Source organism: Megalopta genalis, chromosome 15 (genome assembly GCF_051020955.1).
Source record: "Megalopta genalis isolate 19385.01 chromosome 15, iyMegGena1_principal, whole genome shotgun sequence".
In the NCBI taxonomy this organism is placed as follows: Eukaryota; Metazoa; Arthropoda; class Insecta; order Hymenoptera; family Halictidae; genus Megalopta; species Megalopta genalis.
The window spans coordinates 5,804,451-5,830,260 of NC_135027.1; the positions used below are offsets into that span (position 1 = coordinate 5,804,451).

Sequence of the window (25,810 nt, forward strand, 5' to 3'; positions counted from 1 at the left end):
CAAATAAAAATACATAATATATAAAAATTGTGTACTTTTATTACTTGTAATATTATATTATATTAATGTAATATAGGTGAATGAAGCATTTGTCCAGTTTAACTCGACATGTCATCGTCTAATTCATCTTCTGATGTGACATCTGGATCGTTAGCTTGCGACAAACATTTATCGCAACGACAAACAAATAAATACAAAGAGCGTAAAGCTTCTTGTCTAGAGTATCTACTTCTTTCTAGATCACACTCGTCAAGGTAACTTATACATATTTCCTCTTCAGGTTGAATATCGCGAATTGCTTTTAAAACTAATACATTATTCGAGTAAGGAAATTCTACAATTGCGTTTGGTACACAGCTATGATTTACCGCTGATTGAAGAACATATAGACCAGAACCTTCGTTATTTAGAAAAACACCTACAGCTAAAAATATAAAAACAGTACATTAAACATTAAAGTATATTAAAAGGTTCTTATTACAGAATTTCGATTGAATAAAATTTTTTCAAAACTATTTACCTTCATCCATTTCGGAGTAAATGCGATCTATTAATTTATCCACGTATATTCTTTCATCTCTTGGTAGATCTAATGCAGACACATTTTTGACCCATACACTAAATGCGCTAGTACCGATTCCTTGTCCATTTGTACCTATGAGGGCTAATAAACTCCTAAACCCGTTTGGCGTAAACCACTGCAAATTAAAATTCATGCAATGGCTATTGCAATGTAATAGATTTTAGATGTATTTATATTTTCATGGCATACATTAGATGTAAATTTTGTATCCAGGGCTTTCTGCATTGTTTCTCTAAGTACATCGATCTGACCAATAAATTTTTCCTCTAATAGCTTGTGTGTAATTTCATGTACTTCATTGATTGCACAATGACAAAATTGTGAAAATGTAGAAAGGACTTCCTCTTTGTTATCAGCTTGGTTAACTATAGCTACCATTCTAGCTGGTAACATTATTGTTCCTGATTCCGGTGGATAATGCATTTGCTTCCAAGTCTCATTTAATTGCACAAAGGGATGTGATTCATCTTTATCTCTTGAATGTAGACATAATGTACAGTGATATCTGCAATTATGTTAAATAATTTGATTATTCCTGAAAACACTTATTGTCATTGTATATAATACCTTGTGTAGGCTTCATTTTGACATTCAATACTGCAATATTTTGTACCACATTCAGAACATTCTGTGATTAATTCTTTTTTTGTTTCACAACATTCTACATGAGGTAAAATAATTGTTGAATTTCCAGTTAATCTATGTACATTTTCTTCAGCAGTTTCTAAAGGTCTTAAGCAATTGTCGCAAGCTAAATATCCATACTCTAAATTCCAAGAGAATTGACAACAGACTATAGGTTTCTCCATCAAAATTGTATCCCCATCTTTAAGAGGACAAATTGCAAAAAGTCCTTTTCCCTGTAACGTAATTACATAATTGCAAAAAATATCTTATTGAAAGTATATATAAGTATATCAAATTTTATAGGAATTAGTAACAAGTACAGTTTTTAGTGAAACGTGACTTAAAAATCCAAGGATGTAATCTATTAATATATTCTACCTTTTCTTCATTAATTACTTTAACTTCATAATTATTGGAATTCATTGTTACTGAATTTCTTTAATAAAAAACGATACAATAATAAAATTCATTTACAAGCGTGTAGTGCTCTAACCATCAAACATGTATTTTTTGCCTATGCCTATCATTATTATGTATCATTATCATACTACCATAGTCAAAATAAAGCAGAAAAGTTCGATGGAAGTAAAAAAGTAACGCATTATCAACGCGAAAAATTAATCTAAAATTCTGCGGAAGTAGTTACATAAATATTTAAAGTTAAAAGTGACGTATATAATTAATATTTATTTAAGTGGTCGATGTACAGGTACGACGAACTGGACGACTGTAACGTCAGAGAGTACTTGACTCAAGTACTCTGTGGTACCGTTATGTGGAAGTGCTCGCAGCACTTCCGTGAAGACAAGCTTCGGATCGCTTCGGATGTAAGTTACCTGTCGCGAAACGGTTCAGATTTCTGTGACAAAGAATATTTCAAAACTATTGTCTCTGTTTTATTGGATCGCAGGGAATAATGAACGGCGCGATGTCAATGGTAAGTCAACTTTTCTCATTACTTCTGCGAAAAATATTGGATTGTTCAAAGTAACAAACTATACGGTTCATGATGGCGGTTGTAAATTGCCTGTAACGTATTTAAACGATTAATACTCGTATGATTTATTAGATCACAAACACAGAACAGAAATATTCTTTTTATCATACTCAACGATATATAAATAAGTAATTAATGAGAAACGTGTGCACGTAATATTACATATAAGTCAATCAATAATGTTATTGACTTTACCATGCAGTTTGATACGTTCTCTTGTGAGGAGCATTTTGTAAATGAAGAGCTTAATATTAACAGTTTTTTTAAAAACGTGTGATTGTTTTATTTGAAACTTTTCAATTAAATGTTAATACCACAGGAAAATTGATTGAGAAACTCATAGCTGTTAATAATCAATTGTTTAAGGATTATTAATTAACTGCTGCCAGTTAAAATGTTTAGTAATAACATCTGACAAAAATTACAGTAGCTTAATAAACTAAGATGTACCTTTAATTACTAATATGAACTATAATTAATGTATATTTTACAGGCTCCAACGTCCCAGAACAATGCAGAACCACCGAGCAAGAAACCTAGAGTTGAAGGTACATTGCTAATGCATCCAAATAATTGTATCCCCCCTAATCGCTAATAAATCGTACGGTTAAGCATACAAGTGGAAAAAGATGGTGAACACAGAAGCAACAACAAGCATAATATAATTTTAAACAAAGGAAATGATGAAGAGAAACATATACTATTTACTTAGGACAATCAGATGCTAGCTTTCTATTAAACTGCTGGCAAACTCTAAGCGTTGAGAGGTCTATCGCAGTTTCAGAATATATTTTGGTAGGCTAGGGTAATAGGTGATCGTTGGCCCTCAATAAAACTAATGTATGGTTGTCCTTCTGTTCTGAGATGTTACAGCGGAGAGACAGTACAGAATCTGTGGCCTACGACTGAGCTGTGATCATGAGCGTGCGCCAAACAAAGAAAGAGAACGCTACATTCGTTGAACAGAACAAATCTGAGTTTTGCAAACTCCACTGACACAGCATCTATTGTCGAGTACCAAATACGATGCGTATTTTAGATAGGTCAGCATTTTAGGGTAGTCTTCTTCCATCCTAATTATAAGCCTTGATTATGTAGATATTCTTTTGTTGATTATTAACTCAAGTTGTTTATAAATTTTTGCAAGTTTCTAAATTTATTCTGTAATTTTGAAAATATTATCAATCTCAAAGGAGGCTTATAAATAGGATAGGCAATGGCGATGTGTATTTTTCAAGATATTCTCAAATGAAATTCATTGTGCTTGCGTTTCTATCATATAAGTACGAGGTAAGAGATTTTTTGCTAAAGAAGATCAGCCCATTGTGATGTAACAGGAAATTATTGCAGAAGGGCGTACAGCACGAGAAAATATACGCGCCTTTTCGACGATCAATCGCGTTCGATTTCTTGTCAATTAGGATCGCCATTGCTGCATAGAAAGTGTTAGGGCTAATTGCGTGGTAGGTTGGAAAAGGCAAACTGTAAAAAAATGGCGCAGAAAATGCACTGAGAGTATTCTCCTTTGCTTTGTGCTTACAGATTTGTGCGTCGCCTCAATCTCGGATAGTTTGCGCACAACCATCATTGCTCAGCCCAGAACACGGTTAGCCGTTAATCAAATGATCGAACAAAGTTAACAATATAACAATTCGTGAAACTGCAAAAGTCGTAAAAGAGAAAAACAAGCGTTTCAACGTGTTCTGATTTCTGTTTCAGAGACTAGCAGACCAAATTGGTTATGATCGTATGAAACCTAATCTAGTTATCGGTAGTCTGATTTCGTTGAGGCTAATAATATAAACAGTAACGAAGTTTAAACGAAAGATGTTAATGCAGTCGATTGCAGAAATCTCTTTAAAATTTTCATTGAAATTATTTTAAACGAAATTCTTAATCGTTATTTCTTGTACTAAGTATATCAAATGATTTCACGATAATGGTGTGCAAGAAAAGAAGGAAATTCCCCCTTTTCCTTGATGCGTATACACATACACGTACTATGTATAATGCACTTTATACATAGTACCTTGTATTAATTATTAAAATGTAATAATATTCCTGACTATTTTAATTTCTTTGAACTTACAGTTCGGAGGACGGTTCTACCGTGGGAACTGCTGCACGACGTCGTTACTTTATTCATCTCATTTTAAGTTTCGAAATTGCTGTGTCACTTCATAAAAAATTATGTTTCATATGATTCTACTTTATATTGCACAGCAACGATCTTTTTAATTTCACACTAGTATCGCGAATATTCGAAATTCTGTTCAATCCTAATAAAAGTTATAAAAAAGAAAGTTGAGAAACAAAAATTGTATTCCCTAAAAAAAAATTGTCATTTCAGTATCTCTCATCTATTACAAAAGATAAATACTTGGTGGAGATACTAAATGATACCAATTTTAATGTTGCAATTGTATCTAATACTAACTTTCTTCGTAGGAAATGCATCAGAGTTCTTGCCAGGCCCTCTGTATGATCTTAATCAAATTGGACAAGTTGTTGCTGGTAAGGATAATTATAATATCGTACTTCGTTTACAACGAATTTGAAATGATGTAAAACATAATTGTGACAATTGAATTGTAATCACTTCAATTTAAGTATTATTGAAGTTTGATAAAGATCTAATGGACAAGTAGCTGATAAGATCTGATAAGACATTGATCATGTAATCCTCTCTAATTAACACGAGACAACATTTTGAAGTACTGTCTTGTCTTTGTTGCAGGACCTGGAGCTAAGTATCTTACATTACCTGGCATTCTAGGTGCAGGTCTTCCAAAAGTTACGTCTGAACAGCAGGATACAGTAAATAGAGCAAAGAAATATGCCATGGAACAAAGCATCAAAATGGTTTTAATGAAACAAACTTTGGCGCATCAACAACAGGTAATTTTCAAGCATAAAGCTAACAAACTTTACTCGCCTAACATACATTTTACATTCCATTGTACATTCATAAATTTCTATCTTGAGAATTATCTGTTGCATGATGGATATCCTATATCCTTGTTATTATCTACACATTAAACATGTATGAACTCTCTCTCTATATATATATATATATATATATATATCGTTTCATTGAGTGAAAACCATAAAATGAATGTTACCAAAGTTTTAATGATTTGGTAATCGAATGTTAAATATTAAACAATGCACAATGGAATTAATGTATACTTCTATGAAATTATACATTACAATTTTGGGGTTCTTTTTTATCTCAAAAAGTATCATTTATGAAAAACGTATTCTATATGTTGCTTCCTCTATTTAGCTCTTTGCCAATAATACCAAAAAAAGAAAAGAGAAAAAAAAAGATAATCACAAATATGCATATAATAGTTTAAATTAACGTTTGTCCTTACAATTTAGCTCGCCCCGCCGAGTAATTTTAAGTACTTGCATAAATAGTTTAATCCTGTGTTCGTTATGACGAGCGAGTAAAGTGACAAAAATATAACAGAAATTTAAAAAAAAAGAACGAACACTGGAACCTAACTCTGATCGGTTGATTTTTTCTCCCCGCAGAAGAATAAGTTGGTCCTGCGGCAGCAAGTTTTATTGCTAATGTGCAGGTTAGTGTCAACCAAATCAAGACAGAAACAATATGAAACCGCCTTACGATCAAACACTCCTAAACGTTTCCCTGAGTTACTACTGTAAGAGAAGGTTAGATATCTTGAAATAATAGTCGGCGGGAGCAGAGCTGTACCAGCGCGAAGGAGGACAAGTTTTTGTGCATGAATCTCTGGACGATTTGAGAAAAATATCGATATTTGTACTTCTGAGCTCAACCTTTCTTGCTTTTCATGTTATCTAGTATATTATATTATACTTGTAACTATAGTTTACGAGGCTGACTCACTTTCTTTGTATTCACAGTAGTAGTACATTTGATCATAAATTGTCTCGGTAAAGATAAAGAATCTAAAATGAAGGAAAGTCTGGTTGAGCAAAGAAGGTGGAATGGTAAAAGAGCTTGGGGGATTTTTGAGATGAACGAGACTGGTGTATGTAAGGGGGAGGGATATCAATAGAAGGCCTATGGTCCTTTGTGTTACAGCAAATGGCTAGTCAACGGAATCAGGTGCAGAGACAGCAGGCTCTCGCCCTCATGTGCAGGTTTGTTTGTTCTTTGTCTTAGCCCTCCAAATTTCGACCTTGAGACTCAGCATTTTCGATCCAACTTCATTTTTAACTTTTCTATTTATTGTCATTTTAATTGGGTTACGTTAGTTGTTCAATTAATTTGGATCGTAATCGCGTATTCTTTACAATTTTTTTGAGCGCTAGAATTTTATCGTACTGGAAAAATCTTCTTGTACACGGCGGAGTCTTTTATTCACACGAATAAATGTTTTATTCTGTTAGTGATTAGTAATAGGAGAGAGTAGAAGATATTTTGCTAATCGTTAGAATTAAAACAACGAAGAAATCGGTCTAATAATTGCGGGAAATTGTCGACTGAAATTAAATTCCTGTACGACAGGGTATACGTGGGCAGCATCAGTTTCGAATTGAAAGAGGACACGATTAGGCAAGCCTTCTTGCCTTTTGGTCCTATAAAATCAATCAACATGTCATGGGATCCTGTAACCCAGAAGCACAAAGGATTTGCATTCGTCGAATACGAGATACCTGAAGCAGCACAACTTGCTTTGGAACAGATGAATGGTGTCATGATTGGTGGACGTAACATCAAGGTAGCGGGACGTACCTATATAACGAATTTCCTGTCCCCCAGCAATCCTATCATCCCGCCGGAGGTCGGCAAATTTTTATTTAGTTTTATCCAATATAATATCCCTTTTGATTGAATTGCATCATTTATAAGATTGCACTTCGATCAAAATTCTTCTTGATTTTATTCTTAAAAATCTTAACAAAAATCTTGCCGTAGATCTTTCAATTTTTACACTGCTACTTAATTTTTATGGTACTTTTGAAGTACATTTTTTGTCTATAAAGTTGTCCAATCAATAATGTGTAACACGTTTTCTTTGTAGTTAGTTCCTTCCTACCATTTCATTCCTTTTTTCGGTGTATTTAATTCTATAATTGAAATTACGTATACTTTTTCAACGCCAGAAGCATATTTTATTAATTGTTATACCTTCTTTCAGGTTGTAGGACGACCGTCAAATATGCCTCAGGCTCAATCAGTCATAGATGAAATTACTGAAGAAAGTAAACATTATAATCGTATTTACATCGCATCGATTCATCAAGACCTTACCGAAGATGATATTAAATCTGTATTTGAAGCTTTTGGTCCTATTACCTATTGCAAACTAGCGCAAGGTAGTTCACCTCACCGTCACAAAGGATACGGTTTCATCGAGTACGAAACGATGCAGGCTGCTTTAGAGGCTATTGCATCGATGAATCTGTTTGATCTTGGTGGTCAGTACTTGCGAGTAGGTAGAGCTATCACACCACCGAATGCTCTTATGGGACCACCAAGCGGAACGAGTATGATGCCTACTGCAGCGGCAGTAGCAGCAGCAGCTGCAACTGCCAAGATTCAAGCAATGGATGCAGTGGCCAGTAACGCGGTTGCTCTAGGATTAACTAAACTTGGAGCTGCTGCTCCCCCGATTCTGAATCAAGGTATATAGATATTATAAAAGAAAACATTAGAAATAAGAAACATCTACGTTTGTGACCTTGATATCTCTTGATGATTGATACCCATTTCTGTATACAGCTTTGCCTGGTATAGTGAGACCCACTCTTGCTCCTACCACAATGATGGCGCCGCCAACTATAGCAACAGTAGCACCAGTCATTCCTCCACCTGGAATAGCTATACCACAGGCTCTAACTAGACCACCAGCAATTATTCAACCGATACCTGGCCAACCGGTTGTCATACCGCCTCCAGCGGTCGTTGCCCCGACCATAGTGGGTACTCCGGTTGTAAGTACTTTATTATTCCAGTCCTATTTGCATAATATTGTTATTTGAAAACAATATAAATTATCATAATCATTAGATACCAGTTACGACTACCACAAATTCCGATATAATGAGGCGAGCCCAAGAACAAGCGGCTCATCAAAAACAGCAAGAAGAACTACAGAAAAAATTGTTGGAGGAAACGGAACCGCAAACGTTGCAACAACAGGAAAATATGTCAATCAAAGGACAAAGTGCTCGTCATCTTGTCATGCAAAAGCTTATGCGTAAAGTTGAATCGCGAGTAGTAATTTTAAGAAATATGGTAGCACCAGAAGACGTAGACGAAAGTTTACAAGAAGAAATCCAAGACGAATGTTCCAAATTCGGTGTTGTGGAAAGAGTTATTATTTATAATGAGCGACAGTCTGAAGACGACGAAGACGCAGAAGTTATTGTGAAAATTTTCGTCGAATTCTCTCAAATGAGTGGTAAGTTGATTTATTCTTGTACTGTGTACTTTTTTCTTTTCAGTGCTATTTGATTTTTTCATTCGGTTCTATTATACCTAATTAATGAACATTTCAGAAGCGGAACGTGCAAGGGATTCTTTAAATGGTCGCTATTTTGGTGGACGATTAGTGAAAGGAGAATTGTACGATCAGGCTCTATTTGATAACAGCGATTTTTCAGGTTGATCGAAAAGCTTACGTTTTTCGTGTATTGGACTGTTTTAATTTCTTTCAATTGAAAGAATTTATATCTGCTGTTGACTGATGTTTCGTACTTCAATACACGCGAAGTACCACATACTTCTCACAAACTCCAGGAATCAGTATCAAATCTCTTCATTGAGAACAAACAAAGCAGGCTTGGTATTCAATTTTTGTATCACAGAATCTAAGTTCAAAATTGGCACGATATTCGAAATTTCATTATATTTTCTACTATATGTAGAAGTCACTGTTTTATTACATTGAAGAGAATCTTCTGAAAACATATTAAACGCATGATACTACTGAAGTTCTGTGAGAAGAGGATATTCCACATACATACATAGTTTCAGTACCGGTTTTTCATTATGTCGATTTATTGAAGATGCGATCGATGATATACAAAACAAAATACCTAAATGTATATGTATAGAAACGTAGGATATAATAAATTGTTTTACATATAGACTATACTTCACACAAACAATAAATACATAAATTATACATCATATTACAAGCATATGTTATAATAAAATTTGTACATATTTACTACATAGTTCATTGATTTTAATTATTGTCCAAGTTCATTGCATCCAAGATCTGTTTCATACATTTCATTAAAGAACTGTAATATATACAGGCATTCAGTACAGGCATTCAGTACAGGCTTTCCAGTATTTTATGGTTTTATTCAGATTTGTATTCATCGTATTTTGGGAACTTTTCTTTTTTGTTACTATCAATTAACATCTGAGGTTTTTCTGATTTAGCATTTCCAAACTTTGCTTCTATTTCTGCTGCTTTTTCTTTTTTACTCATTGCTATTATATAATTTCTCTCTATTTCTTCTGACGTTGGTGGCTCTACTCTACGATGTCTTAACCAAGCTTCCCATTCTGCAGGCATTTCTTGATCAAAATCATTTACTGGTTTGAAGGAACGAGAAGGTTTTTTTTTCAACCAATCGGTACGAGTTTGTGATTCGTAATATTTAGTACCATAATAATCCTCTCCTACCAATTTAGGACGCTTAAAATTGGGTTTTATAGAAGCGAAAAAATGTTTCCAAATCAGTCGAAACACACCTCGCTCTTTTCCAGACATTTTGTTATTGCATTAAAAATGGAGAAACTAAAACAATTCAAACTACAATTAATTGATATGATATTTACGCTAAATTTTTATTTATATTTTCTGAAAAGACAACTGAGTATCCTATAAATACTCACATTTTAGGTTAGATAAATAAAAAGAATGAAGATTTCAAACGATTATCATATACGAGATTATAAACGATATCATTTACAAGTTTCACTTTATTTGCACTAAGAACATATATCTGTATACGTGTTAATTAATTATAAGTTGGAAAAACTTTCTTGTTTTCCTTAAAATAATGTAATATTTGTCATCTGTTTCGTGTTGTAATGGCAAAACACTGAACTGTTAGGTAAAACGATTGCCTGTAATTTGGCTATCAGTTTGAGCGTTTTGCCACTATCCCAATTGGCGCTGTACGGATCCCGATCGAAGCTTTATTTTTTCTCCACCAGGAGTATCACAATCGCCCACGTATGCGCAATGCAGGGTAGCTTAAAAACTTTAATTATGCCAAAATTAAGCAATCAATCCATAAACCGAGGACCTAGAACTGTTCAGAAAAATCTGCTACATCCATATCACGTAAGAAAACCAAATAGCAACAATACAAAATATAACTGATTAATATAATAGTTAATTAAACTTCAAAGAGCAATTACAATTATCTTTTGTAGTATTGTCACTTGTTTTTTGTATACGATATTGATACAGTACATTCTCGTGAACAATTTTGTACCCTTGGTTTACTTTCATATACTTTAATTTTTTCATAATTCAGTTATGTCCACGGGAAGTAAATGCCCCCTCAGCAGGCACTTTATCGCGTATTGTTTAAACTATAGTATTTTTAATTAATACTATTTTCTTCTTTTCTACAAATCCCCATGTCTCATACTACTTCTAATAGCCTAAATCTTTTAATAGCTTGTCTCTGTGATTTTTTATTTCCATTGCAGTATTCGGAACAATCAGCTTCCGTGCTAATTTTTGCTCTATTTTATAAAATTTTTCCTAGATCTTAAATTTTTAAATGACAATTCTGAGAAGAAATTAAAAAATTAAATTTAATATGGAATTATGTTCATTAGCTCGTTATTGGTCGCGCATGCTTTAGTCGCTTTTGTAATTTCGCGCGCTATGTTCTTTACGAACGATCTGGTGCTATGGCTGCGGAGAAACTTGCAATCGTATTGTTTGCTTGGAAGAGGAAATCGGCAAGATAGGGCCGATTTATCTTTTCCTCGTTTTGTCTTCCGTGGACGCATGTAGACACGCGGATTGCGGTCTAAGCTGTGAACAATGTGGACATCATTGGATTATACACTACATATAGTGTACCTGAGTGTACTATACTCACAGGGTCACAGGATAGTGACGTGACCACAAACTATACCGTGATAGTTTCCCATGGAACTAGTTGGGAGCGAATCGTGGTCACGTTGTCACTGCTTTGAAAACTAGTGATCTATGTTTGTTATATTGGTTATACTGATCGAGAAAAGTTAAATTATTACATATTTCAAGTTTGCAATAATTCTTTCAATTATTGCGAATTATCTTTTAAATTCGATTGCTTTCCAAAATGAAGTGTATCACTTCTTTTCGCACGTTTTTTAATTTGCGTCTTGTTTAGTTGTTTTACTAACACAAGCGGTAACCGTATGTAATTTGAGTACATAGAGTAATGTACATATTTCATTATTTACACTGTATTACCGCTACATGCTAAAGCATAAATATATACTAAATTGAAGGAATTTTTACTGTATTGTAAAATGTAATTTTGTTTTACGACAGCACTTAATACGATTATACGATTGAAAGGTTTCCACAAGGGTAACAGTATGTCGTAAAATCAATTCCGTAACTTAATAATATGTACTCTATTTTCTAACGTGCATGATGGAGAGCATCGTTGTTTCAGTCTAAAATGGCCCTGACGATATAGTACATATGTAATGAACTATGGAAAGAAAAATGAAATTACACGTTTTTCATAAATTTGCCAAAAAATATTTCTGCATGCGTAAACTATGATTGGATCCAATGGTGCTTTCGTCGACAATAGTTTGGTTCTAAGCGTTCATTAATGGGCATCGACGATCGTGTTGCTGTCGGCCTACGTATTCTGCGAAATACATATATGTACTGCATTGAGGGGACGATTTTTTTCTAAAAATGCATTTAAAATGCATTTGTGCGTTTCTAAGCTGGAGAGCCTCTTGCAGAACACAGGCACACTTGCCGATTGGTTACGTCACTTCCAGGCGTGGTGCGGTGCAATGTGTTATGTGCGTGTGCTACTGAAAATGGCCGTGTACGTACGGGTCCGTCTAGTTTACTGATTTCGACATACTTTTTTCGCGTTTCCACGACTATTTTTGGGTGATGAACAGTGGAATTTGTTCGGATACACATAGTTCGGGAGATCGTGCGAGACAAAGTTTTCAGTGGAACGTCAATGGTTGCAAACCAAGACAAAGTGTGCCTGTTTCGCCAACAGTGGATCATTAAAAGAGAAGGTGAGCAGAGGATGTGTCCACAGAGATTTTTTTCAACGATTGTATTTTTCATCGAATAGTCGCACACAATGCTTGTGTCGGCAATAATTGGTAACGTATTTGCTTCATCGTTTCGTGTCATCGAAATTAGAATACTCTTTAATGTTGTATCACATCTTGTTCGTCAAGAGAAACGCGTATCGTATCGGCTTTGGCAGATCACAAACTGCATAAGATGACTTCATGAAAATTTCGTCGACGCGTTTGAAATGAGTTCGTGCGTTATTTCGAGTGTATAAATCGTTTACAATTCCTGTCAATTGTTTTTCGTAACAACGGATTTGATCATTGATACTTCTCTGATTCGTAGAAGATGGGGAAAGTGTATTTACAAAACGATGGCGGACAAATACGACCGAGATTACTTGTCAAAATTGTGTCAATCTCGTGACTGCCAAGTTTCGACATTTTTCAGAGCAATCTGTGCTTTTAGGTTTCTTAATAAGCTCATGGATCTTTCAATGTCGTTACATTTATCGAATTAAGTATGCATATTTTTGGTTGATATTTAAGAAATGATTAAATCTAATTTAATTTGATATTTTTCGGAAATAAATAATAACTATTAATATATAAGAACAATACATATGCATATATATGCCAAATATGATTTTATACACAACTAAGCAGACTATATGAAAAAAGATACTGTCATACATATTTCAAATGTTATTATAATAATTTTCTTTGAGATACAAAACAATGTACTTGTTCAACATTACCTTTTATTAGAAATGATTTGTAATAGAGTTAATTTTGTAGCGAGTTTCAAAGAAAATTATGCCATAGTGTATAAAACTAGAGGTCTCTTTAGTTGGAATGTTGTTCTGTTAGCTATGTCCTAGTTTTCTCTATCAATGGAATTTGTATAGTAATACAGACTCTATTCTGAAAGAAAGCAGCTAAATACTTAGCTTCTCTCTATCAGTGGAATGTCATTTTATCTAAAAGATAATAGTTCTTACTAATTTTTTTTTTATTTCAGCCTTGTGTCTGTTCAAGTGGAAATAAGGGATAATTAATAATGGGTCTGATTGTTGCTGCACACATTGCTATCGATTATATTGATGGATCTATCATTTTCTGAACATCGATTATAAGTTGTCAAGATGCGGGAGAGATTTGGTATAATCCCCTGGTATCGAATGGGGATTTAAACCATATCTTTTTCTTAAATTTTCTATCGAGGTAGAAAATACATTGATACGATAAAAAGTATGATGCGCTATATTTAAAGAAAAGGAGAAGATGATTTCATACATCTTGTAACTGTTACATGTTACAATGAATTATTCAAGCACTAAATAAGTTAATGTTTAAGTGCAGAATTAAAGTAGATATTTCTTGTTAATGGTAATACTATTGAATTTTATAACATAATGTAATAGAAGTACAGTTTTTATACACGTGAATGTATTGAAAGAATATCGTAAAAATGTCATTCTTATCGAATTTAAAGAAAGCATTCCACTTTGGTGGTAATGATGCAAAGAAAAAAAAGTTATATAATAATATTAAAATGGATTGTAATCCAGAAGAATTCTGGGAAATGGTGGGTGAACTTGGAGATGGAGCATTTGGTAAAGTGTATAAGGTAAATTACAAAATATTTTAATTGAGCAATGTCCATACTATTCTGATTAAATACTCACTTTATATTTTTTAGGCACAGCATAAACAAACAAATCAGCTAGCTGCTGCAAAAATGTGTGCCCTTGAAGGAGAAGACGATCTTAGTGATTTCATGATTGAAATAGACATATTATCAGAATGTAAACATCCAAATGTTGTCGAATTACATGAAGCATATTTTATAGAGGGCAAACTATGGGTATGTTTTTGGATTGCACAACAAACTGAGCTTTATCTAATGATTTGTATAATTCTACAGATGCTGATAGAATATTGCGATGGTGGTGCTGTTGATTCCATAATGGTGGAATTACAGAAAGCTTTAACAGAACCGCAAATAGCCTATATATGTCAACACATGACTAAAGGACTTGCATTTTTACACAAATCCAAAGTAATTCACAGGGATTTGAAGGCAGGGAATGTTCTGTTAACAATGGCTGGAGGAGTGAAAATCGGTAAATTTTACATTTGTGGTTCTTAACGACATATAGACCGAAAAAATGAGCTAATGAGTTTTTAATTTCGCAGCTGATTTTGGCGTATCTGCGAAAAATAAGCATACGTTACAAAAACATGATACATTTATTGGTACACCTTACTGGATGGCACCAGAAGTAGTCTTATGCGAAACGTTTCGGGATAATCCTTATGATTTCAAAGTAAGAAATACACTTTATAATATACGATTCAATAACGTTTTAATTGAAAATGATTTTATTGTAGGTAGATATATGGTCGCTCGGGATTACCCTAATCGAATTTGCGCAAATTGAGCCTCCAAACCATGAAATGTCACCAATGCGGGTACTCCTAAAAATACAAAAGAGTGATCCACCGAAACTCGAGCAACCTGGGAAGTGGAGTAAAGATTTTAATGATTTTATTGCGAAGGCTCTCATAAAAGATCCAACATCAAGACCTCCAGCCGATGAACTGTTGAAGCATTCGTTTATTAATCGGAATTTGGATTCAAAGCCGATCAGGGATTTGCTCTTGGAGTACAAAGCCGATGTCGTCGAAGAGGAATTGGTCGACGAGGAAGCAGAGGTGTGTTTTCTTTCTCAACTAATTTTAACAATCGGTTTAATACAAATTGCAACTTTCAATTATTTCATGATTACAAATTGTGATTAGTAACTTGTATATATATATAAATGTATGTATGTATATACGTTGTTACACGCTTTCATCTTGATAGAAGGCAAAAATGGCGAAAAAACACAAAGAACTATATCAGCGGATCGGTAAGCTGCTTTTGAATGAAATGACAATTGTAATAAACAAACAAACGTATTAGTTGCTACAAAGTAATTAGTAATTGATAACCTCAAGGAAAAATTGGTATTCTCACGGGTCGTGTTGGTGCTTTTATTTCAATTTTATAAAAAGTATACGGTTATACTTTTCATATTCATGCATGATAGATGTAAATAAAATGTTGAAAGAATTCGTGCATGCGATACTCGATGTTTAATTACGTTTTACTCTTAATTTGCCAAACCAACATATATCAGAATAATTTTTATTTGAAAGGAATGAGCGTTTTCAATTATTTTTATACTTCTCGTTAGTCGTATATCATTACATAGAATCAAGATTTTGAAAATTCAAAAGAATTTGAAATTTTTCGCCCCTACATGTACTCTAATGAAACCCTGATAATTATGTTGTTGTAATTTGGATGATTTGGCTGTGCATGCGGCTCTCCTGGGCCTCGCCAGCCCCATCACCCCTGCGTTTGTCAGGTCAGTAGCTTATGCAATTACCGCTGTCTAATTTAATTTCAATATGCATATTGTGTTCTGTACGTATATTACTATAATTGTCTGCTATCTTTGTTTTCTTTTCAGACTGCAATGCATAAGCTATTTGCAATGTATCATATTCACGTTTATATATCGCTTAGAACTTTTTTCTTGTATTTTATTAACTCGTCAATGAACGCGAGTAATCGTTCTTGTTGCGTTACATGACTTTCAACATCGTTTCCAGGATAAAAACTATATTTTTCGTTGATATAGTCATTGTAAATAAGTAACGATAAGAGCCCCGTATTTCGTCATATGATTAATACCTATTGTAAACGAATATTGCAGGAGCAACGCACATCTCAGCTTCCTCTGGAGGTGGATCAGCTCGGAGATGACTCTGCATCTATGCGCAGTGACGCTGATGTCAAGAGTAAGTTGCAATCTTGTAGTAAATACATCAGCTACGCTAACGAAAGAAAAACTGATCACTTTGAAAATCGTTGACTGTTTAGTTTCTGAGAAAGAAAATCTTGCCGCATCACCCGTATCTGCGAAGAAAGAAGAGAGCCACAAACGAGAGATCAACAGAGATGGTGAAAAGGAGGACAGGAACAAGAAATTACGGAAAGCAGAATCTAAAGAGAACATACCTGCGTCTGTTGAGAAGAAACAAGTACATATTTTACATTAATTCGTTCTACAATTTCGTTCGTAGTAATATTTATTGGTAGTAATATTTATGTATGATTTCTTTAGGCACCTAAACCACCTAGTACAAGCGAAGCAAACGAACGTAGAGTATCTCGGGAGAAAGGTCCTGCTCCTCCTCCACCTCCTATGCGTCAGGATAGTAAAAACGAGGATAAGGAAAATAATTTGAAGACTTCCGATAAGCAGAGCGTCATCGAGATACTAGACCAATGTAAGAGCACTGAGGACAGCAAACGAGAAAAACACCCGTCATCAGAGAGTCACGACATGGTAGAGACAGGCCTGGATACCGAGAAACAGGGCGTCAAAGATAGTTTTGAGAAATTAACAGCTGGTAATGAGAAGGAGAAGGACACGAGACAGAAATTGATAGCCGAAGCTAAAGCGAGTCAGTCATCCAGAATGGAATTACCATTGGAAGAAAAAAGAAAATCCGCTCCAGTTAGACCAGAGTCGACAGAGGATTGGTCGAAGCCAGCATTCAACAAACAATCCTCGTTAGAAGAGAGAAGCAGGTATTGCATAGTTTACATGCATTGGTTTTTTCGCATTATATTTTTGGTATACTGATATTCAATTATTTTCAGAGGCGAGAAAAAACCCGTTGACGTGCAGATGAAACGACCATCCCTAACGGAAGACAGTCGCAAAAGCTTGCAGGAGAAGCGAAAGTCGGTCGAGGAGAAGTTAAATGCGGTTCTAGAGAAACGATTCTCGATGGATTCCGAAATGCGCACGAACATTCCATCGCTGGAAACGTTGACGCGTCGAGAAACGGCCGGTCCAAGTGCGATCCTGTCCGAAAATAACATCGTCAAGGCTTGCTCCACGGAGGATATTAAAACCGATTACGGAACAGGCAAGGTGGAGTCTGTCGTTAAAAGTCACAGCGAAGGATCATCCAGATACGATTCGTTGGAGAACTTTTCGGACGAGTTCGATGGGAAACGAGAAAAGAAGAAGAAGTGGTTACACAAGGAACTGACTCGTGAGAGCGTCGCGAACGAAGCTTCCACCGGCGAAAAAAGAGGTTCTTCGATAAATGTATCGGTAATTACATCGACGCCTATTAGGAGTAGAAGTGCGTCGTCGAGAAGAGGTAGCGGGGACAACGTAGTTGTCATAACCGGTAACAATCTTTTCTATTTTATTTGTAGTCTATGGATTTTGATTTGATTAAATCTATCTGAGAAAATTTTTAGGAAAAGCTGACCAAGATATACGTCCAAATACATCAACCGTCCGGATCACGGCCGAAAGTCCAGACTTATCGAATAGCCTAGCGAGCAACATAAGCCAGGTAACAGTCGTGACTACTCATCCTCCGGTATTGGTCGACGCCGTGTCGCCGACGCCTCTCTCTTGCCGACCGTCTCCAACCTCAGAAGTGGTGATTGTTGCGAACGAATTGAACAAGACGCAAGTAAATGAAAGCTCGACCGACGACGACGGATTTCCGAGCCTGGACAGCCTGGAATACACGCCGCAGGAACAGCCAATTGTTCTTACGGACGCTTCGAAACGGGTGGGCAAGAAGCTGGATGAGTCCGAGGTGTTGATTGTAAGTCCGATTGTGGACGAGTTGCAGGACACTAGTCACGTCTCCGTGGTGACGGTCGGTGACGACAAGGAACAGGTGAAGGACTCCTCCATGCTAAACAAACGCGGCGCAGCGCGAACTGCCTCCTCGCAGAGTTTGCTCGATAGATCGAGTACAAAGAGTGATAGCGGGGATGAGATTACGAAGATGATAGTCGCTGGAACGACTGTTGAGCACGTGGACATCGACGACATGGACCGAAACTCGAAGAAGGTGAACGGCTTGATCAAAACCGATAAGGCAGTTGCGGGTGGCCGCATCGACGAAAAGGTTCTCAAGACGATCAGACAGAAGGACACAGGCAAAATGTACAAAGAGAAAAGAATATCTCCGGACAGCTTTGAGGGGTCGAGATCGCAGAGCGAGTCCGGCTCGACGAGATCGCACACGCCGAGCAAGAGCATAGATCGTTCGGACGCCGAGTCAATCTCGACCACGATCAGCCAGGACAGCAGAGAATCGAACAAGGAAAACCACATCAGTCAAGGACAGACGCCGGAAACGGAAGAGGAAGTAGTGCTACGGCGGAAGCCCGATTACGCTCGCGATATACCGCGGCCGACCAAGACAAAGGAGGACATACAGATGATGAATTTGAAGAAAAAAACAAGAAAGCGAACTAGGAAATTTGAGATAGACGGGGTGGTGGTTACGACGACCACGTCTAAGGTGATCTATGGCGACGACGAGAATGGCAAAGTCTACGATGATCAGATATTTAGGAAGCAGGAGTTGAGGGAACTGAAGATGCTGCAGAAGATGGAGCAAAAGCAGTTCCAGGACCTATCGCAGAAGGCCCAGTTCAACAAGGATCAGCAGGAGAAGCGTTTCGAGCAGGAACGCCAGCTCTTGGAGCGGAACGCCGAAACCGATTTGGAAACGCTTGGCCGGCAGCAGAGGCAGCAAATTGAGCGAGCCGAAGCGCAGCAGGAGGCTGATCTCAGGCTAGCCTCGAAGAAGATCCGCAGCGAGCAGGAGAGGGAGCTGAAACAGTTCCGGGAGAGCCTCAAGCAGGAGCTCAGACTGCTGAAGCAAGAGGTGGATCTGATGCCGAAGGACAAGCGGAAGAGCGCGTTCAAGATCCGAAAGGAGAAGCTCGAGGCCGAACACGAGGAAAGAGAGAAACACTTTTTGGACAAGCTGAACGAAAGCCACGAGCTCTCTCTGAGGAGACTGTCCGATAGCCATCGGGAAAAGATCGCGCTGATGGAGAGGCAATTCTTGCAGCAGAAACAACAGCTGATGAGGGCTCGGGAGGCGGCGATCTGGGAGCAAGAGGAACGGCATATTCATGAGAAGCAGCAGCTGCTGAAGAAACAACTGAAGGACATCTTCTTCCTACAAAGGCATCAGATGTTGATTCGCCACGAGAAAGAGCTCGAGCAGATGAAGCGGATGAATCAGAGGAAAGAGGAGGAGCTGGTCAAGCGGCAGACGGTCGAGCGCAGAAACCTGCCGAAGCGGATCCGCAACGAAATGAAGGCGCGCGAGATGATGTTCCGGGAGTCGATGAGAATCTCGATATCGGCGGTAATTGCGCCGGACCCGGACGCCGAGCGGGAGAAGCTGAAGAAATTTCAGGAAAATGAGAAGAAGAGATACAGGGCGGAGCAACAGCGGTTCGAATTAAAGCATTCGAGGCAACTTGAAGAAGTGAGAGCGCAGAGTGACGCCACCATCAAAGAACTGGAACAGTTGCAGAACGAGAAGAGGAAAATGCTAATGGAGCACGAAACGTTGAAGCTGAAGGAGTTGGAAGAAGCGTACGGTAAAGAACTACGGGAGTGGAAGGCGCAGTTGAAGCCTCGCAAACAGGTAAACGAAATGATTTCCTTTTTTTCAGGGACAATACACATTCTTTTGCACGGTTTTGCTTTTTCTCCCCCCTGATATCTTCTCTCTTTTATTTCTCTTTTTTTTTGTCTCTGGTATTTCAGCGCGAATCATACTATTGCGTAGAAATTAGATTTTCATGCGCTGATATTTTTGGTAATTACGAGATCAAAAGTAAAGGTACCACGTACCGGAGTACGTCTGAACCGGCCTATACTGAAATAAGTGTTAATGTACTTGTTATAGAAGTTAGAGGCTGAGCTGTCGGCTGAATTGGACGCGTTGGAAGCTCGCTACCGAGACTATTTCCCTTCGGGTCTTAGTGGTCTCTCTGTTCCACCTTTAGACTATTCTTCTAACATCTTTCATTTCGAAGGCTGGAGGAAGTCGCCGCGTTTGCCCCGTTCCACCCCTGCATCCCCTTCCCCGTTCACCATTCCAAGGGTATCGTTGAGGATCGGTAGTTCGGACACCGGCTCCGTAAATGGCATGCTTTCGCGAAGTCATTCGAAACCGGACCTGGCACCATCCTCCTCGTCTCGTAGATAGTGCTCTTACCTACGACTGTTTGTCGATCTTTACTCCCTTTCTTCCTGCTAGAGAAGTTTCCAAGTAAAACCATTCGACCTGTTTTTCTTTTTGTCGGGCCGATCATTACGATGCGGTCGAACAGCAATATTTCAGTTTCAACTTCTTGTTTTCCACAGCTTGCTTAGTGAATGAAGCTTTTATTTCGAAACTTCTCCGTTGTATCGTTCTATGTATTTAAGCATTAGAGGATAACATGTTTGCTTTACTTACCGTTGCTTCGTTATTATATACAATTAATGCGCATTACTATTATACACGTATACATATACACGTTTACACGCAGACACTACACGCAAATACATTGCTCAGAGATTTTTTTATAAACTGAGCGTAATAGAAGAAGGAAAACCTGTCGAAGAGGTGTATCAATGTTTTGGGGATTCGCACGATGGTCGAATAACATGTGCAGTCAGTAGTGGTATTATAGAGAGTTCATTAATTTATAACATTGTACATTTGGCCGTATATTTTGGGCACTAGAAACTCGGCGAGTATGTGTACGTATCGTTGAGAGAAAACAGGAGCTTGTTCATTGATAATCGAAGGTGGTTTAGCGTCGTGAGATGCTAGGCGAGCGTGTGGTTGTTCGCGTCGATTAACTCGTTGAATATTGTGCGCTACCTCGGTGTACCACGTGTGCCTCGCGTGCACTTTCGTTCGCAAATTGTTCGTGCTCTTGCCAACTTTGTTACGCATTCCTTTGGATACTCATTGTCGATTGTGATACTCATTCTCGGTAACATTGTTGAGAGGTCCGGGTGCAACTATCCGATAACATAATAGGGGTGAGTCGGTGGTGAGATTTGTGGTAACTGCTCTATGTTTTGTATACTGATCGGAAGAGTAGTGATTTGTCCGCGGGGTTGAACGCTTACACGTGTTCGTATCCAAGTTCCACTCGTATGTATAAGTGTCTCCAATGTGTACGTTCGATTACATTGCAACCACCCTTGCGTTACATGCTCCTGATAAGAACCTTAAAAAAGAGATTCCACGAGTGGATAATCAGAGAACGATCTACCTAGGTAAAGAGAACAAGGTCAGTTGAATAAATCCACGTTGATGGCATTACGCTACATATCTCGAGTATCTAGTAGAAGTCGAGTAACATTATGAAATTTTCAATTGCAGTCTTGATATTCAGTTTGACTTGGTCCGCGAGACGAAAGCGGGGAATTGTTGTTCCCCGCGAGTCGGGATGCCCGATCGCTTTCTAAACGGTGTCGATTTCACGTTTCAGAGATTGGAAGAGCAGTTCGCTCTACAGCTGGAGGAACAGGAGGCGATTTATGGACCAAGCGCGATACCGTTGTGCTTGCCGGCGGATCTTCCGGATTTGACGCATCACACGGCCGGCTCGACGCGCAGCTCGCTCTCCTCGGTGAGCGAGGGTTAATTCAAACGAGCCCGATCACCGTTCGACTAATATCCGGATCTTCCAAAAATCTTGATAACTTTCTCGTAGGGAGTACGGTGCCTCTTTCGAAGCTAGCGCCGCGAAGGCGAACATCTAACAACATTTTGCGACGATAGGTCCATCTTTATCAGTACCGCCGAGCGCGTTCACCAACGGGACGAACTTCCGTCGTCCGATATCGGAGAACGAGCACGTGTGAAAATGAAACAAACAAAGAGAAAGAATCTTACCGCAATGATCGTCAGACGCACAGATCATCGCATCGAATCGCAGAGAGTGATAATCCGAATAGGCCAGAGCTACCTTGAACATGTGATCCCAGTTATATTTTGCATACAGAAAACAAAGGATTTTCGATGTTATATGAACGTCGATTAACTCGTTGGTTAACATTGTACGAATCTTGGAGAAACGACGATATTGTTTCGAACGTTTATTTACTTGAGAAGGCATATACGTTTTTTCTGCAAATGTAGTCGAGTATTAACCGACGAATGAACGAATGTTCGTAAAATGTTGAAAACATCAGTCTTTAATAATGCTGTCCGATCCGATGCGAGGAGAACGCAGGTAGCGGTAGCGTCCAGTGTCTAGTGTGTTCGAAAGATGCCTAGCCAATTTTCTACGTAGGTGAAAGCATACCCGAAGATAATATATTTTCGCTCGTTCGAACCGCAACTCTAATTATGAGTGCCGTTCAAGCGCACGCTGATCCAAGGATTTGAGATTGGTCTCGAATCGATTTGGAATCGGTTTCGAATCGGTTTTAAATCGCCGTGCGACCCGTGTATTTCGAATCCGTGTATCTCGAGGGCTCGTGCACGATTTCTTACGAGAGGAACGCGAATCGAGCTACACGAATCTATTTTTTAGCGAATAATAATAAACACGTTTAAACACTACGAATCAAAGGTTTACGCCAAATATGTACACAAATGTATGGTTGCTTGTTGTGCGGCTACGTGGCTCGGCGACGTTAGAGAAAAAGAGATAAAACGTGTGTGTAAAAGAGCGAGAGAGAAGGCAGTCTCTTTTTCCAATCCATGTTCGAAATGGACATGAGTGGCTGACGTGGCCCCCGTAGATGCAGAAGTATATTTGTATAAAATATTTCTTTTCTTTTCGTTTCGTTTTTTCAGCGTTGTATTCTCTTATCTGCTCGCTTGTCGTTTGTACATTGTCACTTGTTTTCTTGAATAGGTTTTCTTCGTTTCTCGCGTTGATCCGTCTGAAAGAGAAAGAGATAGAGAGAGCGAGAGAGAGAGAGAGAAAAAGAGTTTTATGCATGTCCCTTTGCAAGGAGTTTTTGTACATACTTATTATAGAGAACTGGGACAAATCGTTCGATGTATTTTGAATATTATCTGGCGTGAATGTTTTGTACGACAATTATTTCGACACTGTTCGTTTCCCTGGTTCTTCGCGAAAGACGGAGTTTCCAGTTGTCGACGGAAAAGCGGAGACTGTTTTCCGAAAGAATGAGTTCCCGTTCGCATTTCGCGGAAACCCCATGGAACTATTCGACGATGGTACTATTTTTGGATTGAACGTTCTCTTCGAGTTGACGTAAAATAGGAATGTCGTGGTCGATGGTCGAACTAGTTAAAGAAAGAGAGTATGAATGAGTGAAAGAGGATATTTGCCAAAGCATATATATATATATATATATATATACATATATGTACGTGCGTATATGTAGACACATACGTATATTCGTGGAGCACGAGGATTATCGAGAACGGTAACAATCGGGTTTTTCGATTACAATTCAAAGTTGGGAGATTTCAGATTTTTATACTAGTTACCGGGAGAGAGAGAGAGAGAGAGGGGGGGGGGAAGCGTTTTTTCAGAAAAACAGGATCGAGTCGCGGTAACGAGGATTCGAATGTTCAAACTTGTATGGAATGTCGTGCGCGAATTTAACGGAACGTAATTTATAAGCGTTGATCGGCGAATACTGCTAGCGACACGGATGGAATGGACGAGAGAAAGAAAGGTACGCTTCCGTGAAATTTCATGAAATTTCCGTAACAGCCTTACCCGTGGAGTTTAGGGAATCGATCGTGTTTGTTCGCGCTTGTTCGCGCAAGATCGAAAGTATTTATACACTTAACGGCAATTAGAAGAGCGCAGTAACGCAATATATGATAGAACCGAAAGAAGAAAACGCGTCGAGAAATCAACGCGTCGGATGAATTGAACGTCGATTCGTTCGATTTAGTCAACGTTAGGGAGATACTTCTTTCCTTTCGTCTCTTGTTATGCCGAGTATTCTCTTCCTTTTTTTTTTGTTTTGAACATCCTTCAAATTATTGTACGTACAGTATTTAAGCATACGAGACGGTTTTGTTATCATTTTTTCTTTCTGTCCTTTATCTTTTCTCTTTCTTACTTTCCTTCTGTTTTTTTTTTTGTTAATACCTGTAGATCCGTTGCACGAATTTCGTTTTAAGCGCGACGCGTGTGCCACGCGCGTGTGCGCATACTTATAAATAAATTACGGAGGATCAATAGACTGAGAACGAATGAACGAAGAGAGAATCGGGAGATGAGATTATTGTTGATCTGTTCGTTGCGATTAAATGTTTACAGCTGATAGAACTGTTTCGTTGAGCTTTTGTAATTGGACTGTGTCGTCGTCGTCATCGTCGTCGTCGTCGTCGTCGTCGTCGTCGACATTAGGGGTCGGCCTCTCGAACGGAGCGTTTAATCGGCGGCTGGAGGAGCATCGGTCCGATTGTTTATAATATTTATTTCGGTGTCGATGGGAAAATATTTTCATTCCTTGCTTCTTTCTGGCAGGAAGTTTACGAGCGGTATACTGTTCTCGTCTTTTGGCACGAGGTTCATTCGAGGACCCGGCATGTTTATATCGACGACTAAGACTCGAGTTGTCTAACGACCATCATTTTTCGAGCATACTGTTCTCGCGAGGAGAACCGATCGGATCGAATCGGATCGAGGAGAAATCGAAGTAAAAGTTACCCGGAATAACGGTTCGTCGGCCGTGTTAGGTGTCTACGCGTGTCCGAGCGAGCGTATTGTACAGAAATTCTTGCCACGCTGCGAGAGGAACGTTCGTTCGAACCGTAGATTCTTGTTTGCGTTCCTCTGTTCCTCGAGCAACGTGAAAACAGCGACGTCTCCTCGACGTTCCCGAAAGGAAGCTCGCTCGAAAACCAAGAAAGAACTTCGTAACAACCAGAAAAATAGTGTGTCCTTAAGAATCAACAAAAAAAGCTAACGAACGTTTTATACATTTTTTTCTCGGGAGGAAGCGCGTTTTTTCACTTCCGCCGGAATTAAATCAATTAGATCGAATTCAGTTTCACGTACTCGCGATCGTCGTGTTCGCATTTTTATAGATTTGCTATAACGAATTGTTACATAGGGAAGAAAAAGAGAAAGCGAAAGAGAGGGGAGAGAGAGAGAGAGAGAGAGGGAGCGAAAGAGATAATTTTTTATACACGATAACTCTGGTTTGAGTGGTATGACGCGTCGACTGAGATCTATACTTAAAGATATATGTCGCTGTAACATAGACACTTTACAATTAATTGCTCAGTACTAGGTTATAACTGGATTCAACACGATCATTAATATAGTCCGTAAGACTAATGTTAACGATTATTTACACGATAATGTTATTAAGAAATAACGCAATAAATATTTTACTTCTACACGTTGATCACGATAGTTTTTTAGCGCAGCACGATAATTAACTTCCGCTGTTTACGTTCGCCTTATCACTGGAAGCTTATCAAACTGTACAGTCACACG

The 25,810-nt window shown here is 38.0% G+C and overlaps 4 protein-coding genes across 17 annotated transcripts; 2 read left to right on the plus strand and 2 right to left on the minus strand.

Moving 5' to 3' along the window:
* Window positions 1-19: 19 nt before the first annotated feature.
* Smyd5 (SET and MYND domain containing, class 5) lies at window positions 20-1,841 on the minus strand. Its single transcript, XM_033468872.2, has 5 exons — window positions 1,589-1,841; window positions 1,151-1,443; window positions 773-1,088; window positions 521-698; window positions 20-424 (listed from the first exon to the last, which is right to left on the minus strand). Exons 1-5 carry the CDS (start codon window positions 1,631-1,633, stop codon window positions 99-101), a joined length of 1,158 nt encoding a protein of 385 aa, XP_033324763.2. The 5' UTR covers window positions 1,634-1,841; the 3' UTR covers window positions 20-98.
* Window positions 1,842-1,926: 85 nt separating this feature from the next.
* hfp (Poly(U)-binding-splicing factor hfp) lies at window positions 1,927-9,386 on the plus strand. Of its 6 annotated transcripts, XM_033468852.2 has the most exons (12): window positions 1,938-2,037; window positions 2,121-2,147; window positions 2,701-2,755; window positions 3,750-3,813; window positions 4,656-4,721; window positions 4,945-5,105; window positions 6,283-6,341; window positions 6,709-6,922; window positions 7,343-7,829; window positions 7,927-8,138; window positions 8,215-8,608; window positions 8,706-9,386. In XM_033468852.2, the coding sequence occupies exons 3-12, from the start codon at window positions 2,720-2,722 to the stop codon at window positions 8,813-8,815; spliced, it is 1,803 nt and encodes a 600-aa protein (XP_033324743.1). In that variant the 5' UTR covers window positions 1,938-2,037; window positions 2,121-2,147; window positions 2,701-2,719; the 3' UTR covers window positions 8,816-9,386. The 6 variants fall into 6 exon arrangements, with proteins under 6 accessions (XP_033324742.1, XP_033324741.1, XP_033324743.1 ...); XM_033468851.2 differs by lacking the exons at window positions 3,750-3,813; window positions 6,283-6,341 and adding an exon at window positions 5,748-5,794 and having other exon boundaries at window positions 1,927-2,037; XM_033468850.2 differs by lacking the exon at window positions 3,750-3,813 and having other exon boundaries at window positions 1,928-2,037.
* LOC117219604 (NADH dehydrogenase [ubiquinone] 1 alpha subcomplex assembly factor 2) lies at window positions 9,190-10,308 on the minus strand. 2 transcript variants are annotated; one of them, XM_033468875.2, is made up of 2 exons: window positions 10,060-10,308; window positions 9,190-9,976 (listed from the first exon to the last, which is right to left on the minus strand). In XM_033468875.2, the coding sequence occupies exon 2, from the start codon at window positions 9,932-9,934 to the stop codon at window positions 9,518-9,520; it is 417 nt and encodes a 138-aa protein (XP_033324766.2). In that variant the 5' UTR covers window positions 9,935-9,976; window positions 10,060-10,308; the 3' UTR covers window positions 9,190-9,517. The 2 variants fall into 2 exon arrangements, with proteins under 2 accessions (XP_033324766.2, XP_033324765.2); XM_033468874.2 differs by having other exon boundaries at window positions 9,190-9,961; window positions 10,060-10,306.
* Window positions 10,309-11,907: 1,599 nt separating this feature from the next.
* Slik (Sterile20-like kinase) lies at window positions 11,908-25,710 on the plus strand. 8 transcript variants are annotated; one of them, XM_076526737.1, is made up of 15 exons: window positions 11,908-12,453; window positions 13,478-14,086; window positions 14,159-14,323; window positions 14,384-14,582; window positions 14,656-14,786; window positions 14,851-15,174; window positions 15,326-15,370; window positions 15,816-15,872; window positions 16,224-16,308; window positions 16,391-16,551; window positions 16,635-17,104; window positions 17,177-17,718; window positions 17,792-20,004; window positions 21,854-21,994; window positions 22,079-25,710. In XM_076526737.1, exons 2-15 carry the CDS (start codon window positions 13,928-13,930, stop codon window positions 22,103-22,105), a joined length of 4,719 nt encoding a protein of 1,572 aa, XP_076382852.1. In that variant the 5' UTR covers window positions 11,908-12,453; window positions 13,478-13,927; the 3' UTR covers window positions 22,106-25,710. The 8 variants fall into 8 exon arrangements, with proteins under 8 accessions (XP_076382852.1, XP_076382850.1, XP_076382851.1 ...); XM_076526735.1 differs by lacking the exons at window positions 21,854-21,994; window positions 22,079-25,710 and adding exons at window positions 12,803-12,977; window positions 20,269-21,034 and having other exon boundaries at window positions 11,910-12,453; XM_076526736.1 differs by lacking the exons at window positions 21,854-21,994; window positions 22,079-25,710 and adding an exon at window positions 20,269-21,034 and having other exon boundaries at window positions 11,910-12,543.
* Window positions 25,711-25,810: the final 100 nt, after the last annotated feature.